The sequence below is a fragment of the Panicum virgatum genome, chromosome 5K (genome assembly GCF_016808335.1).
Source record: "Panicum virgatum strain AP13 chromosome 5K, P.virgatum_v5, whole genome shotgun sequence".
In the NCBI taxonomy this organism is placed as follows: Eukaryota; Viridiplantae; Streptophyta; class Magnoliopsida; order Poales; family Poaceae; genus Panicum; species Panicum virgatum.
This window is the reverse complement of record NC_053140.1, coordinates 47,679,570-47,696,165: the sequence shown is the minus strand read 5'-3', so window position 1 is coordinate 47,696,165 and position 16,596 is coordinate 47,679,570. Positions and strand designations below refer to the sequence as shown.

General features: G+C 43.4%; 2 protein-coding genes across 2 annotated transcripts; one reads left to right on the top strand and one right to left on the bottom strand.

Moving 5' to 3' along the window:
• Positions 1-1,489: 1,489 nt before the first annotated feature.
• On the top strand, positions 1,490-6,646 carry LOC120710735. The gene is made up of 15 exons (XM_039996326.1): positions 1,490-1,516; positions 1,616-2,567; positions 2,693-2,851; positions 2,980-3,237; positions 3,330-3,567; positions 3,658-3,891; positions 3,974-4,075; positions 4,170-4,217; positions 4,314-4,403; positions 4,893-5,241; positions 5,335-5,536; positions 5,625-5,723; positions 5,796-6,049; positions 6,141-6,216; positions 6,297-6,646. Exons 2-15 carry the CDS (start codon positions 1,629-1,631, stop codon positions 6,402-6,404), a joined length of 3,156 nt encoding a protein of 1,051 aa, XP_039852260.1. The 5' UTR covers positions 1,490-1,516; positions 1,616-1,628; the 3' UTR covers positions 6,405-6,646.
• A 1,426-nt stretch (positions 6,647-8,072) lies between these two features.
• Positions 8,073-10,820, bottom strand: LOC120710734. The gene is made up of 9 exons (XM_039996325.1): positions 10,660-10,820; positions 10,349-10,574; positions 10,160-10,255; positions 9,601-10,039; positions 9,283-9,478; positions 9,087-9,179; positions 8,714-8,958; positions 8,543-8,618; positions 8,073-8,415 (listed from the first exon to the last, which is right to left on the bottom strand). The coding sequence occupies exons 1-9, from the start codon at positions 10,660-10,662 to the stop codon at positions 8,311-8,313; spliced, it is 1,479 nt and encodes a 492-aa protein (XP_039852259.1). The 5' UTR covers positions 10,663-10,820; the 3' UTR covers positions 8,073-8,310.
• Between the last annotated feature and the right edge of the window lie 5,776 nt (positions 10,821-16,596).

The following is a 16,596-nucleotide window of genomic DNA, read 5'->3' as shown; positions in this document are numbered from 1 at the left end:
AAAATTATTTACCGAAGAAGGTGGGGAATATAACAAATACTTAACTGATAGGTCTACACTGGTAGCAGTAATATCTACGAGACACGCTGATCATCCACTCTTGGGGTACCGTGTACACCTACTTGCCGCTTGATAGTTCAAATTTTGAATTCAGATGTGAAGCATGCGCGGGCGTTTACCCCCTCATCTATATAAGGCGTCCACATTTTGGGAGGTCCCCTGCTGACTCGGAGAGTTCATCGTGACTTCGAGCAAATTTCTAAGGAAGAAGGGAGGGGGAATGTCATCGTTGCAGTCAGGAAGTGTCTCATCAGTGGTTAGTAATCTATACTTCCCAATAATGTCTCTTCAGTGGTTAGTAATCTATACTTCCCAATAGTCAGCGCATTTGCTTGCTCACAAAATCCTAACAATTTTAAGGGATCGGGCATGCAAATTGGTGTGGAGAAGAGGGATGCGCTGGGGGTTGGCCATGAAGTCCACGTCCAGAGGTTAGGAGCCAGTGGTTCAGGCCTGGACTGGAATTCCAATTCGGTACGAAAATCATAATGCATTTTGTTAAACTTTTTTTTGTTGATCTGGTTGTGAGTAATATGGACACTATGCATCAGGCTTCAGTACAGGGGCAGATAGGTGACTCCATGGGTTGCAGCAATGATCCCCCGTCACCAAACCTTCAGGAGTTCGCGGCTGGCGTAGGAGATGGAGCTGAAGAGCTTGGCGATTCTAGCTGGTGTACCAATCCATCGATCAAAATTCAGCTTGACGACTCAGATGCAGCATCCGAGGCCGCTGAGTACATCGTGGATGTCTATAGTTCTGAGGACGAAGAGGACGATGCTACCAGCTTGGCAACAAAGAAGCGTCGTGTCGCCTAGATTAGCCAGGGAGCATCGACGACAGGGTGTTCTTGTCTCAAACATGCTTTTGTCTGAATAATGCTTTTGTAGTAGTTTAAAGCTCCACCAACGCTTGGATTAAGTAGTATACGGCTCTCGGGCTGAGCTGTGTTGTGTACTAGTTGGGATGTTGTTGGGCAGAAGCATCGTTGGATTATGCTGTATCTTCTCTTAAGAGCTGTAATGAGCAGTCGTGGAGAAATGTTCTAGAACCTAGATGTATATATAATTTTATTTTCCACTTCTGTTTACTGTTGCAGTAATTGCCTCAGTGACTGTGGTTTTTGTGTACTCCCATTAAGACGCATTCACGATTTGCTTATTTTTTCCTACGAGCGTTACCTAAATTTTGTTTAATTGTTCATTGGTCAGCGAACCATGGACGGCCATTGCAATAAAATAGAGAGTTACCACTTGAGCAGGTCCCAAAACGAGTGGCTCGGCAATAACTGGAATGGGATAGGCACAGGCGCTGCGAACCTGGTACACAAATCCACTCCCCCACCCCCACCCCCACCGTTCCACCTCCCCCCTTCAGTCGCAGCCCCCATCTCCATCGGCGGGGATCTTCACGGCTGCGGATTCGTGGGGGGTCAACCGATATTGCGCGAAGAGAGGTACGAGTTTGTGATCTCGAACTGCTGTTACGCTCGCTTAAAATAGAGTACGCAAAAGTGTAAATGCAAATATCTTGGGTGACTCTGTGGGATTTGCAGTTGCGGACGATACATGGAAGAGGATGAACCACCTAAGTGCCGGCGACAGGAGCAGCCAAGTCCCAGCTGCTTGTTGCATCGAGCAGTGACAAGAAGTCTAACCAGAAACCATTCCAAAATGCCTGGAGAGCAGGACCCAACTGCAGGTTCCTCGAACAAGCAAGGAGCAAGAAGACGCCTCATAGAGAGATTGAAGAACACAAGACATGGCGGCGACAAGGGAACCAATACAAGTAAGTTCCCTGATGAGGATTCCGCGAGCGAAGATGCAGACAAGGAATTTTGCCCGCTGAAATTCCATGGCTGCTCTTCATCTGATGCGGTTCAGGAATTAATCTCGACTTTCAGCAATAGGAAATTAGACATTCTAAATAAGTTAGGGTTGGGTGGGTTGCGGTACTTGAATCGTGGTTTCCATAATAGCCGCCACCTAGTATTCTGGTTGTTGAAGAGAATGGACGTAGAGAACATGCAAATAAGGCTTGGAGATGGGTCAAGTGTGCAAATGAATCTGGAGTCAGTGAGCAGGATACTAGGAATCAGATGTACTGGTACTCACATGACAGTTAGTAGTACTAAGGTAACAAAGTATGTCAAATTAAGACTGCAAGAACGTTTTGGAACTGAAGAATATAAAGAGTTCCCAGACTTGGATGATTTAAGAAAAATTTTATGCCGAGAATATGGGCAAGATATGTCTGAATATGATGAAGAAACTTTTATGATTGCCATGGCTGCTTTCTGCTGCGCATATATGTTTGGGCCAGGAAAAAGAACTGCAAGTGTACCAAATGACATATGGGACTTCATCACCTTTCCGAAGAACCTACTGAATTGCAACTGGGGGGGCTATGTGCTCATGGTTTTGCAATCTTCAGCGCGTGCCGTGCAGATGAATATGAGGAGTAACCCAACTTCTATCAAACTGGGTGGTTGCTGGTTGTATTTGCAGGTAATTGTTAGGCAAAGGTTCAATTTATTACTAGGCCATCTGAATTTCTCCGGACCTGTTTTTTTGGTTAGTACCAGTTCATGCGAAGTGTAACTAATAATTTTGTTACTGTTCTATTCTGTCAGTTACTTTACTTGGACAACATTGACCTTGGAGATAACAACATCCCTTTAAGCTGGTATCCAAGAATCAGATGGTACGATACACGATTTCTGCTAGAGTTCAGCAATCATTATGAGAAGTGCAAAGGCATGAAGGCTAAGGACGCATATTTGAACAGAAAGGTATTGAAGTACTGCCTTTTTTAAATTTACTTGTAGAATTGCAGTAGTTATGCTTTTTTGGTTAGTGGATGGCAATAAATAAACATCTGTGAGCTTAACTTCGTGCTTGGTACCCGTTGACCTTGTAGAGGCGTGTACCAAGCGACCATGATGATAAAAGAATGCCCACATGCCCACTCCCAGATGAAAGCAAAGAACAAAGTACTCGACCAGCCAGGCAAGAAAGCACTGGCAACAAACCTAACCAGAGATCAATGCCTTCTAGGCACCATGCAGATGATAGCAAAGAGGCATGCGCAGAACATGGTGACGAAGACTTTAAGACAACCCGACAGCAAAGTGGGTGTACAGTGGGAGACGAACCTTTGGCACCCACTACGAAAGAGGTATGTCTACTGAAGATGTGCTCCCTTCAGAAAAGAAATAATAATAATGAGTAAGTGTATAATGGAATAAATTTGTTTGATTCATATAACAGAAAATTGTAGAACAAATTAAATATGGCCTTGAACAAGTTACATCGCAACTCGAAATTGTTGCCCACACTACTCATGAAGAAAATAAGAGAAACTTTGAGGCACAGGAACAACGAATAAGTGAGTTGTTTGGAGACATGAAAACAGTGGTGTCAGGACTTAGGGAAAACCTTGTCAACTGTATCATGGCGCACGGTAGGGTCGAAGGAACGCATGAAGGCAGGAAATATAGTTCGGAAGGTATGTGCAGTGAAACCCCATTTGCCCTATGCTAATGGTTTTTCCATTAATTTGTATGAGAGGCACTGCAATTAATACGGCTGTGCGCAGGAGTTAATGTTACAGCACCAGGAAATGCGGAAGATTCGAAGATACATGGGAAACGGTCAGTTCAAGGGGGCATTAAGAAAGACATGCCTCCATGGTATGAGGATAATGGGCAGGGCATAGGAGAAGAAGATGTTGCTGTGAATGAACAAACTAAAAGGAAAAAAAATCGTGTATCTGAAATGGATGCTGATAGGGGCAACACTGCATTCGACGTGGCAGCAGCACATGAAAGAGGTAGAAAAGTATACCAAATTGATATGAGGCAACGTTCCAGATTGCTAAAGTATTTATCGTGACATTTTGAACTTAATTGCAGGGCGTGGGCCTCAGCAGGATATAGGCTCAAATGTGGCGGCTGAAACAACCCAGTCTGATGGCATGTATACTTTCCAGGACCATGGAAAAACAGATGAACCAGGTACTAGTGTTTTCAGTAGCAGCTGCATGTATTGGCTTTATCTTGGATAAATGCTTGTCAGAGTCTACTATTGTTGTGGTGGATTTTATTTCAAATCTGATGCAGCAACAGCCAGTGTTCGACTGCACGCCAGAGAGCAGCGGTACGTTGTACTACACTTCCGATTCAGTTATGACACATTAGGGCTTACGAACGACACATTAACAATTTCCTTTTACCAATGCTGAAAATGGGTTAGGAGGACCTTCAACACGAATTCCGTTGTGGCAAAATGAAGGAGATAATTGTGTAAAGAACATTGAAGAGGGAGTAAAAACAACGAGTGCAAGTAAGATGAACAGTTAAGTTTTTTTCATTGCAGCTTTAAGACTGGAAAACTAATGAAGGCGTCCTAAACTGGCAGGTAGGGATGAAAGTGGTAATCTGAACTGTTAGAACAAATTTAATATTTTAAAATAGATATGTATAAAATTGGATGGTGATCATTTCTTATATTATCAAGCACATTATTACAAATAAGAATAAATTTTTGCATAAATTATTTTATGCATTATTTGCTCCCTACAACAAAAAAAAGTGAAAAAAATACCGAATTTGTTTCCGAATCCATACCGAATTTTATATCTATCATTTGAGAAAATATAGGATGAATTTGAGGTTTACCTTTTATGAATCTTTACAAGCTCAATGCTCAAAACAAGAATACAAATTTGTATACAAGATTCTATATCCTATTTATTCGCAATCAAAGAAAAACGACCAAAAAACTGATTACCGAATAATTACCGTTTCCGACCGTTTTCAACCCTACTGGCAGGGGGTGAAAGAATTAAGAAGGGTTTGAGCAATCCAAGCTTTGGCAACAAAAAAGAGAACTCTGATTCTATCTCAGCTTCAAAAAGCAGAGTAATTAAAAAAACAACAAGAAGAAGGTTGCGTAGCTGCAAATCTGCCAATGAGGTCGCAGGGACTGATAATATGGTAGTAGAGAAAGCTATTATTCCTGTTTGCATGACGGGAGTAACACCTGTGAAGCGCCACGTTGCTGAGAGGCGGGTTCCTCCATCGCCATTTGACCTCAACTTGAATCCAAGAACCAAGAGCATAACTTTTATTGAGAAGATGTTCCAGCACTTTGTGGAAGAGGAGTACACAGTTCTAAATAGGTGAGTAGCAAAGCTGAATATTTACTTTGTCGGCCAGCAAAATTGCGAGCTGTTGGCAGGGTATTAAATGTTGCTGCTGTTGGGTGTTGCCAGGGTCTGGTTTCGCCATGATGAACCATGGACACTAAGCCTAACAGGAAGGCAGCTGTGGGTGGCATTTGCCAAATCTGTACTCATAAACACCGAAACGTTCGATGCAATCATTAGATTATTACAAGAGGAGGACAGCATGATGTACAAGGATTGTTGCTGCGAGCACCAACAATGGCGGCACCTGCTACCTCCTTGCTTCTCAGTACGTACCTCATCACAGGAAATGACAAATAAATACGCATGAAACAGGTGGTTAGGATTGTTTTTGCTGACATAATTATCTTGTTCAGGATTTTGTGCTGGCGAATGGAGAAGGCACTTACAGTGAACAAATCAAAGAATTGTTCCTGGGGTCTCACCTTGGCAGTAATGCCGAGCATTGCAGACTGGTAACTGTCGCTTTGCTCGAGCCACAATATTTCATATTATGTTATGGTTAAAATGGTGATGTAATTTTGCAGATAATGTTACCATGCGCTCAAGCCGGGCACTGGTCCTTGTATGCTTGGGATGTAGAGAAGAAACGAATACATGTACTAGACCCTGTGTTATGCCAAAAGACACGAGAAGAGCAGCGTGCAGTGCACGGTGACTTAATTGCGTCATTGCATTCCAAATTATTTGACTACTTCTCAGAACTATTCAGTGGACTGCACGATGATAGAGCCGGATATAAGATAACATTCTATAATCTTGCACATGCACCGGCGTTGAGGTAAGGGACAGGAAGATATGGTTATCTACATCCCACTTTTTTGTGGATCTTTAGCCAGACTTGACCACTAATAATGTATTCCGTTCTGCAGGGAGGAGTCAACGTTTTACGTTGTGCATTACATAAAGTGGTTCGATGGAGAGCGACTGACGTTCACTATTAATGAGGTATGAGATGAACCCTCTCCAATGTGTCAATAACATTACAGTGCTGAGTCGATGTCACCAACCATGGAATTTTTTGGCAGTGCAAAGCAAAAAATGCACGGATGAGTATATTCTACAACCTGATGCAAATGGCTGCAAACCAAGGATGGAAGCCTAAGTATCTGGATGTGGATGTAGAGACCAAGTGATTCTTAAGTTGAACCCTGGATACTGTCCCTGTTGATGGCAAGATTGTTGAATCTTTTGTGGGGGAAGGAAAGGCAAAAAAACTAGTCAGCTGCCATGTCTGCTATAAACTGTGTTAAATATCCATTGTGTAAGCATAAAGGTTCTAGAAATTCAGTACTAGGTACATTGCATGGAATGAGCAGTCCATTTATCTAGACGTGTTTCATGTTCATGTTTTCCTATTACAGCTCCCCTTTTCGGTCGTCAGAATGTACTGCACATTTTCTTTCCTTTTAGGTCTTTCGGGCAAGAAAGGGATGTACTGTTCCATCACTTTTCTTACTATAGTTACTTCCTTTTCGCGCAAAAAAAAATTTAAGCGCTCACGTACTGGTCAGCCCCTCCCCCCCACCCACCCACCCACACACACACGCACACACACCAGACGGCCATAAGTAGAAGTGGACATCCTCGCACACCCTCCCCCCTCCACAGCACCATTCCACGAATGCTGGCAGCAGAGTGGAACTATTTTGCGCGAGAGACACAGGGGTCAACTCCACAGTAGGTTTGCTAGAGCTCGCCCAAATCGAGGGAGCCGACGGTAAAAAGAAGAAAAGGTATGTTGTGGAAAGGGGAAACTGTAGGTCAAGCTCTGATCTTTCTGTTCATTGCTGGTCAATCTCTTAACTGTATTCGCAAATCAAATTTGTTTGGCGATACACAGTGTTCCCCCGCCGGCTGTTGCAGATCTAGATTGCATTTGTAACTGAGTATTGTTCCATGTTTCTACAAAAATCGACAGATTCCAAAAGAGACAGGGGATGGCGTGGTACGTGGTGTTCCGGGGGAGAAATCCTGGTGTGTACGGTGATTGGCAGGATTGCAATGATCAGGTTTGTGGATTCCCCAACTGTTCTTTCCGCAGCTACTCTTCAAGGGACGAAGCAATGGCGGCGTACCTAGCGTACTTCAAGAAGCAAGAAAGTGCAGGGAGTGGGAGCCATTTCGGCGCATACAACGACGAGATCTACCCGGTGGCGCAAGTTGTTCCCCCTGCAGCGGTACCATTACAGGCAGGAGAGAATGAGGCTGATGCCCCCCTGCAGCAGCGGATCCAGACATTGGCCCCGTCCTGGTGATTCTTATTGCTTTATTCCTGGTGGTGGTTGCATACTTCCTGAACTAGAAGAAGTGTAGCACGAGTGCGTGCCACCTGTATCATTTTGGAAAGTCTGCGTGTGGAAAGATTAGCCTTGTCTCCAGTATGCATAATCGATGCATGGTAGCATGAACCTCGTGTTGTAGTCCAAGAATTAAGTTGTAGAAGGTTGTGCAAATATAGAATTAAGTTGTAATGTGGTGTAAGTGTAGCGTACAGTTTCTGCTTGTAGTGGAGCAACTAAAGTACTTCAAAGAAAATGTTCTGATGCTCCAAAATTGTGGATTGCGCGCGAGCAACTGAGTGTTGACTTGCTAAGTTAGTTAAAAAGCCATGTGTTCCGTTCTGGCTTCAATGTTCCAACCACACCATAAAGAACCATGCGGATTATTGCGGGGGGGTTATAGTGAGCCGGCATCAATAAGTATAGTTAATGTTACCCATTAATTACGAACCTTACATTAAGGCAAAGATTGTGTCAGGATGTAGCATGTTCTTGATCAACCCCCACAGATGAACAAACAGATAAAACTAAAACTGGCCCATATATTACCAGATACAGTTTCCATTGCGTAGAAGGCGCAAACACAGTTAATCATCAACAAACACCATCATGTTACTTACACCACCACCAGTTACAGAATGAATTAGGAGATGAACTTTCTTCACGACCGGATCACAACCCAAACGTCAACTATAGCCCAAAATATGCGGCACGGACAGCTCCACTTGAAAGCGTAACCAAAATATACGAGGCGACCGGTTCACTTAGGGAAGAAGCTCAAGACGGGGGCAGGGAGCTTGGCCTCATTGCCATCCAACATCAGTATGTCAGCAAACATAGAAAGCCTAATACTTAAGATGTTATCCTGCAAATAACAAGATATTTAGGTAGACCCGCTTAGCATGTAAACTGTTCACCCAAAAAAAACAAGAACGATGTACAGCTTAACAAATGGTAGACAGCCAAAAAGAGAGGAAAACGTCGGGCGTAACCTTTGTCACTTGTTCATTCAATTGACCGCCATTGAAATTCCGAGCATAATGTAACATGACAATGCCAGAATCATCCCTACATATTAATGTAACAACCACATTTATCCATAATGAATTCAATGATTATAGTGGCGCAAATAGAAAGCAAATAACAAAAATAGTAGCACTTACGGGTTTGAGACGACAGGTCCGAGACTAGGATAGTTCAGGTACCAGGAATCAAATGGCTTGAGAGACCATCCTTTGAAGAAATGTTCCAAACATCTTGACAGTGAATCATGCAATATTTTAAAGATCTCCATGTGTGACTGGTGACGACTTTCCGCATGCGCAGGATCAAGCACATGGACGGTGCAGCCATGTGAGTCAAACATATAAGCGCACCATATATGATCAACCAGTACAGGTACTATGATCTGACCACATCGGGAAACATGAGCACAGTACAAGACCCATAATGGGGGCACAAAACAAAATGTAATCAACCTATTCTGGATATCAGTAACCGATGTAGGGGAACAAGCAAAAAACGAGTGTGACGTACCATCTGACAGCTTGGAACGCAGTAGTCGACCTTAGTAAATTGATTTAACACAGACAAGATACGTTCAGGATTGTAACCGGCGAGGCAGTTCATCTGCGATGCATATATGGAAAATTGCAAACAGTAAAAATACTAAAAAGGAAAACAAATATTTGCATCGCCGATTACTACGTAGGGCGAATAGAAGGAATGATACCGCGAAATCAGATTCGATGAAGTGGCGCCACCGCCCAGTTGGGCCGGGACATTTTACAAAAGCATCTAGCTGACAGAAACGCCGGAGCGCAGCATCGATAATGTCCGAATCAGCATCCTGACCTTGGACAAAAGTATTTATAAGTTCTGACCCACTGAGGACCAAATACCGTGGCAACGGATGAACCAACCATTCACTGCTTAAAATTAAAACAAATTAAGTTGGCAATTTACTCATCCATATTTCAATAACCTATGTAACTACAGAAGCATGCAACAAACACAAGTTGTAGTATGGACAAAAAAAGATAATACGAACCGTCTAACAGCCGCTTCAGACAGATCGTTGCAGCAATTTATGAGGTCATTGACTGCGGTCGGGTCATGTTTAAGATGAAGAAGTTCAGGAGCCCAAGGCACACAAGGTACAGGGGCGCCTGGGGCAACACATTTCTGAAACGGCTGATTTATCCATTGGCCGTATAGAACCTTACCATTGGGATCAATTCCTTCCTCAGTGACATGAATTATGTCAAGCACAACACTTTGTGCTAAGTGTCTACTTGAATCTGCAGGTGATACTTCCGCTAACCCACAGGATGGCCGTGCAGGAGCAACACCTCTTGACACACTTCGCATTGGAGATTTGAAAGGTTCGATAGAAATAATTCTGTGCTGCGGGGTTACTTCAACCCCAACGGCTATCGAGCCATCAATGCCAAGATCAAATGATGGAGGCTCAACACCAAAATCTGCACCTTAAAAAAACAACCAGCTTGTTGAGGGCGAATTGCAAAAACTTGACATCATACGTACAGCCAACAAGAACTACAAAACAAATCAAGAACGTATAACCCAAAAAGAGCAGTGCCAGCTACCTATAGAACTTTTCAACTTTTTGGCTGGTGTAACCTCCGATGAGCAAACAGATCTCTTGGTGGGCATGTAAGTAGATTTGGTATGCATAGAAACATCTGGGTAGTAAAAGAAAACATAAACGAATGTTCCAAGAACAGAAACAAAAAATATGAGGAATTCATATCTTTGAGAACCCACAAGGCTAGTACCATGGCCTCTGTCTGACGGCGTTATGCTTGATGGAGCAATGGGAGTGCTGCAACCTGATACAACTGGCTTCTTATGTATCAATTGCATCTTAAGTGGACCAATATTATCCACCAACCAATCAACCAAATGTGCATTGCGTCTCATAATAGATGAGCGCATCTCTGAAATATCCCTCATCATACTTGCATTGTGGTTCTTAATGTAATCAATAAAATATGTCCTTTCCTGTGCGAACCATAATAACATCATGTAACCCATGAAAAAATTGCCAATGACAATTACAATAAAAAAACAAACGAACCCACCATACCATCCCGGGATGACGTCGGTGAATGTATGAATAGAAATCACTTGGACTTTTGAACGGAGCATTCTGCGGGCTTAAGAGTAAAGATGAATCAATGTTGCCCTGGTCCGTCTTTCTTACAAATGGTACAGTGACACGGCTAGGAATAGTTGATGAAGAAGGTGTGGTATTTGGGGACTGGAAAGTATGCCTCATGTAGGCAGAAGATTCAGCAGAACGAATCTGCCATTAAACATATTATGAAAACAGTCAAAAAACGCATACTGCGAAATTAAACTTACTACAATATCTGACAGTACGCAAAATATATAGAAAACAACTCAACGGGAACCAACTTACACCAATGAAACTAGCGAAATCATGTTCCCCTCTGCTGGCACACATCACTGCCATCAACTTCAATGATTCTTGATCAAAAACTTTCAGCCGAGGGACAACTTTGTGTGGCTTGTTTAGCCTACTGAGATCAACATTATCTAGAAATAGAATCTAAACAAAACAGCTATGTTTAGTACATAGCAACATGATTTATTATAAAAGAATGTACAAACTGCTAACCTGTAAGAAGTAATGACACCCGGACAAAGAAGTTGCCCGACCCTTGCTGATTATTTCTGATCGAACTTTCTGAGCAGCATCGAGGACATGTCCATAAACATAACGACACCAGTTGTACCTTTCGAGCGCAGCAGGATTCTTCAAAGCACCCCAGAAATCCAGATGCACTTGATCATGTTTCACACAAGGGGCAAGCAGATGCCCCATTATGAAAACAACAAAGGCAACTTTGAAACCATCGATTTGCTGGCTTGATGATTGATCATCGAGATGCTTCTCAAGAACGTACTCAATCCCCTTAATACTCCTAGGATCTGTACTAGCTAACCCTATGCTGGACCTCAGCAATTCTAATTGTTCCTCAGTCACTGCAGTGGTTGACACATCAATGTCGCCATTAGGAATACCAAGAACTATACCAACATCATCCTTGTGGACATAAATTCGTCTACCAGGGCCAAATACCAGACAACTCTCCTCACTGTCCAGCTTGCTCAACAACCAAGCAGAAAGTTTCAGATTCAGCTTGCTAATACAAGGAATTTCAAGAATCCCCCCGAAACCCATATCCCTAACAATCTGCTTCTTCAACTCGCTTAAATTGGAAACAAGAGAGAAAACTGACTTCGGCGAGCACCGGTTGGTGATGCACAAAGCTGAAACTGCTTCATCATCGCTTGAATTGGGGGAAGATGGAGTGACGGACCCGCCTCCGCCATTCCTCCCAGTTGGAGCAGACGACGATGGACCAAAACGGCGGGAGGGATTAGAGGGAAACTGAGGAACCCAATTTTCATCTCGCTCCACCACCATCGTCCACCGCTTCAGACGCCCACCCAACACAAGCCAGAATGCTAGAGGTACACGAACAGCGGAACAGAAAGGTAAGTGTGGCAGCCCCGCCCGACATAAACCGGCTTAAGTGCGCTAACCATCATCAAAACGACAATCAGGGTTAACACACACTTAAAACGGAGTAATCCGGCAGTGCTGTCGGGTAAAATCCCGATCAAACCACTTAAACCTGGATCGAACAAGGCAGCATAACTCACACGAAGGCGAGTCCAGAGATTACAACACCTCACAATATATTACACCACAGAGTTTGACATAAAAACAGAATTACAAACCAAGTTCCAATTTTACAAAGTACTTTTCAAACCAAAGTAACAGAAGTTCATCAGAGTCCTTTATTTTAGCGGAAAGTAAACACGAGAACTAACGACGATACGGATGTCTCGAGAAAGCCCGATACAAGACATCACCCGTTCTTGTCATCATTGGCCGGGAACGTATCCCACTCCACGGACCAACCAGGCGGAAGAGTGCAAGGCCAGGTCAAACTGGCAATCATATCCTCAAAGGTTTCACCTGAAACAAAATATAGCCACAAGCAAGGCTGAGTATTCTAATACTCAGCAAGGCTTACCCGACTGAGGGTATACTTAGCCCTTTATCTAGACATGCAAGGCTTTTGGCTTGAGGGGTTTGTTTTGCCGAAAAGCGATAAAGAGTGGGTCCTTAATTGCAGGTTTTAGCTTTCAGGTTCTAATTCAATTACCCATTCTAAGTGAGTATCTATCCAACAACATACATGGTGAACAAAAATTATCTTTCATCAATCAAACATATTCATCATCGTCATCAAGTTCCACTTCTTACTCTATGTAGCAGAAGATTTAAGCAGTCCCATTATCCGTGAGAGGCGGACGATTCGAATCGAATTTGTTAACCTTGCACGGCAGACCTAAACACACGTCACGTGGTTACTCCCAGAGTCACACGTGCAACATTTCCCCTTTCTTTCCGGGTTGTGGATCAGGGTCACCGTCCTCGACTACAGAGTACGACGACTCTGCACCCGCATGTGCGCGCATGAGAAACGACGTTCAAAGAAGGTGAGGGAGAAGTCCACTTGCCGGGCCAATCAGGTACTTAAGCTTACCGATTACCATATTCTCGGCATGTGTTTAGTACGTTCAAACGCTTAACTACCACTACCACACACTGCGGCCTTATCACATTTCACTAAACAGACGGGACATCCCAAGTACCACAGTCCCGCCCGTAGGCCTTATAGTTGCAGCAGGTAGTAAACATCCAACTCCTATATTTCTCGCGAGTGACAGGAAATCACTCGACTTCTACCGAAACATTAGCATAGCCAACTAGCGACCTACACATACTAGTGTTCAAACATCGGTACCTAGGATTATGCAATTAAGGTTCCAGTCAACTCCTGTAAACTTAAATGCACAAATAGATAGGAACAATAATAAGTTGCATAAATTTAAAATAGTAGGACATGCTCCGGGGCTTGCCTTCCTGGGCGTAGCTGGATCTGGGCTCTTCCGAAATCGGGTTCGGGTCTTGTGCAGCTTCAGTTAGATTAACTTGAGCTTCGCGCTGCTCACTCTCGGACTCGGGCACCAGCTCGTAAGTTCCGTCAGCGAGAGTAGTAGTATCTATATGAGATGCACATAGGTGAGTTGCTGTGATGGTATGAATTATTTCACAATAACGGTGTAATGCAAACAAAACCCGAAGTTAAGTGAAACACTTTCATTCATATTTTACTGGGCAATCGTTTATAGAGTAGTAACTCAATACACATACAGTAATAAACTCAACAAAAGTTACTTCAAACAGAAGGTAAACAGTACTAGCTATCCTGCAAAACTCATCCTAAATCTTGTAGCCAATTAACCAGACAAATCATGTAATCAGACAACTCCTAGAACAATATTGAATTATACAGATTAGACCAGAGAAAAAAAAACAATCTCAAACTTTAAAAGTAGGTCTAAAAAGGGATTAATTAGCTACTGTGAATTTTTCAGGATTTATTACGCACAGAAATAAATAGGAGAAAATAAACAAAACATACATCAGCTTAACAAGATGAATTTTTAGATCCTGTTCTAATCATGAACTGGGACTCAAACTCCACGGACAAGCTATACTATGCTAAAAGAACACTTAGAAATATTTTCATGATTTATTATCAACATAAACTATTTATCATAATTAAAGTCTACTAAACAAGCATTAAAACAAAGAAATAGCTACACAACTCTATAAATAATGAAATTTGGACAGTAGTGTTCATCTAGTATTGTAAATACACATAAAAAGTTTCATACATATATCCCAGTCAGAACATCCAGAAATAAAAAAAAACAAAGTGTTTTACTAGATCTAGCCAAGACTAGGGTTTCATCTAGTTACAAAGGTCAAATGGTGCTCAAACTTTTACACAACACTAAGCATGCCATGTATTACCTACCAGCCAAAAATCACCTATAGATTCTAAGTAGAACTCCTAGAACAATTATAGCCTAGGAAATCTAATCTTTTTCCTAGATTAAAATACAGACAGAAAATAAACATGTGCATGTAAAGAAAGTTGTAGATCTTGTTGCAAGGATTCCAAAACAATTGGATTTGCATTTTTCCGATTTTTCTACGAATTTCTAGGAATTTTCAAAGTTTGCTGTTTTTTGAAAACAAAAGAAAAGGAAAAGGAAAACTTGCATCTAGGCCCCTGGACTTCTTTCTTCTTCTCACCGCGGGTCCCTGGCTGGTTTGAGAAACAGAGGAGGGGCGGGCGGCCGGAATCCGGCGTGGGGGCTCACCGGGGGCGTGGGGAAAGTGGGGGAAAAGCGTCACGGCGTCGAGAGGAACCCAAGGGTGGGCTCGGTTGGGCGCGGGACGGTTGGAGGCGGCGGCTCCGCGGAGCAGGAGCTCCGGCGGCGGCGTTTGGCAGCGGCGGCGGTGGTCCGGTGGTCCGGGGCGGCGGCGAGCAGGTCGGGGAGTACCAGTGGAGGGCGAGGAAGCTAGCTGCGGGGGTTATTGGGCACGAGGGAGGGCGGAGGAGGGGGCTCCGCGGGAGCCTAGGGCGCGGCGGCGCTAATGGCGGCGGCGTCGGCCGTTTTCGGGCAGAGGGGCAAACGGGACGCGGCGCTCGTGCTCAGGGAGGAAGGAGAGAGGGGTGAGGGCGTCGTGGAGCTCGCGGGATGGTTCCAGGCGGGTCAAGGCGCGAGAAGAAGCGAGGGCGGTCGGCTGGCTCGGCACGGCGTCGCCGTGGCGCATCGGCGTTCATTCTCGACGTGCGCGCAAGGGGCAGTGCCGCGTGGCGAGGTCGAACGGGTTGGAGGGGGCCGGGTTGGGCGAACCCAGTGCCGGGGAGGTGGCCTGGCCGGGCGGGCGGCGCGTGGCCGGCGGCCTCGCACACGGCCGGCGCTGGACAGGGGAGGGGAGAGAGCAGAGAGAAGAGAGAGAGAATTAGAGGTTTGATCCAAAATTCGAATTTTTCTCAAAGATTCTTTTTGAAACATGAGAAACTTTGAATATGAAAATTGTAAAGAATTTCAAATGCTACACTTTTTGTTTCAGGCACCAAATCGTTTGAGACTCAAATCAAAAGTTAATTTGAAAACCCGACGAATGTACGTTAAATCCCGATTCGATTTAAATTCAAATTTTCTTCGACTTTTGTATCGAAACTCGAAAATATTTGCACTTGAAAGTTGTTTCACATCAACAATGCTACAACTTTGGTTTTGGCAAAATTTTGTTTGAACTATGTTTTTGAAATTATTCTCTAAGAATATTTGTTCAAAACTTGAAAAGAATACAATTTAAATCTCTAAAACCTTGATTCAAATGATTCATCATTTCATGCGCGAAACTTCACTTTCTCATTTTGATTTCAACTAGACTTTGATTTATCGTGATGTTAAAGACATGCCAACTCAAATTCATATGCATACTAGCATTGGATTAAAAATTATTTAAGGTTTCCAAACTATGCACAAATACACATATGCACACATTTATTTGTTTTGATGTTTCTTGGTTAAGGTACATGATTTGGTGCTAACGACCCTGGTTAAACTAATTAAACACCTGGGGTGTTACAGTAAGCTTTCAAATGCTAAAAAATATTATTAACAATAAGCATGTACCTCCTTGTACCGGCCAACCCGTCAAGCGTACCAGCATGTACCGTGTGTCGGTCGACATTCCCACAGTCCACAGTGTTTACATAAAAAAAAGTCCAAAAAACAACGACCACACATCCAACAAGCACACTTCACATTAAACAAACACACAAATAACTAGCTCCACATGTTCAAGGAAGATGGGCATTAAAAATCTGCACGACGTCGTAACGAGCCTGTCCTTCTGCAGGCCTTTATGTTCCATCACCTGGCACCATCAGGCAACGTGTTGCGAGATACATTAGAGAAAAAATTACAAATACAACGGAATACAATCATATGAGACAACGGATCACAAATCTCGAAGCAAAATGTTCCGCCTGGATAACGACTACCGCGATAGCCGGGTTCAGAATAGTATTTTCGCGGAGCGAGCCCA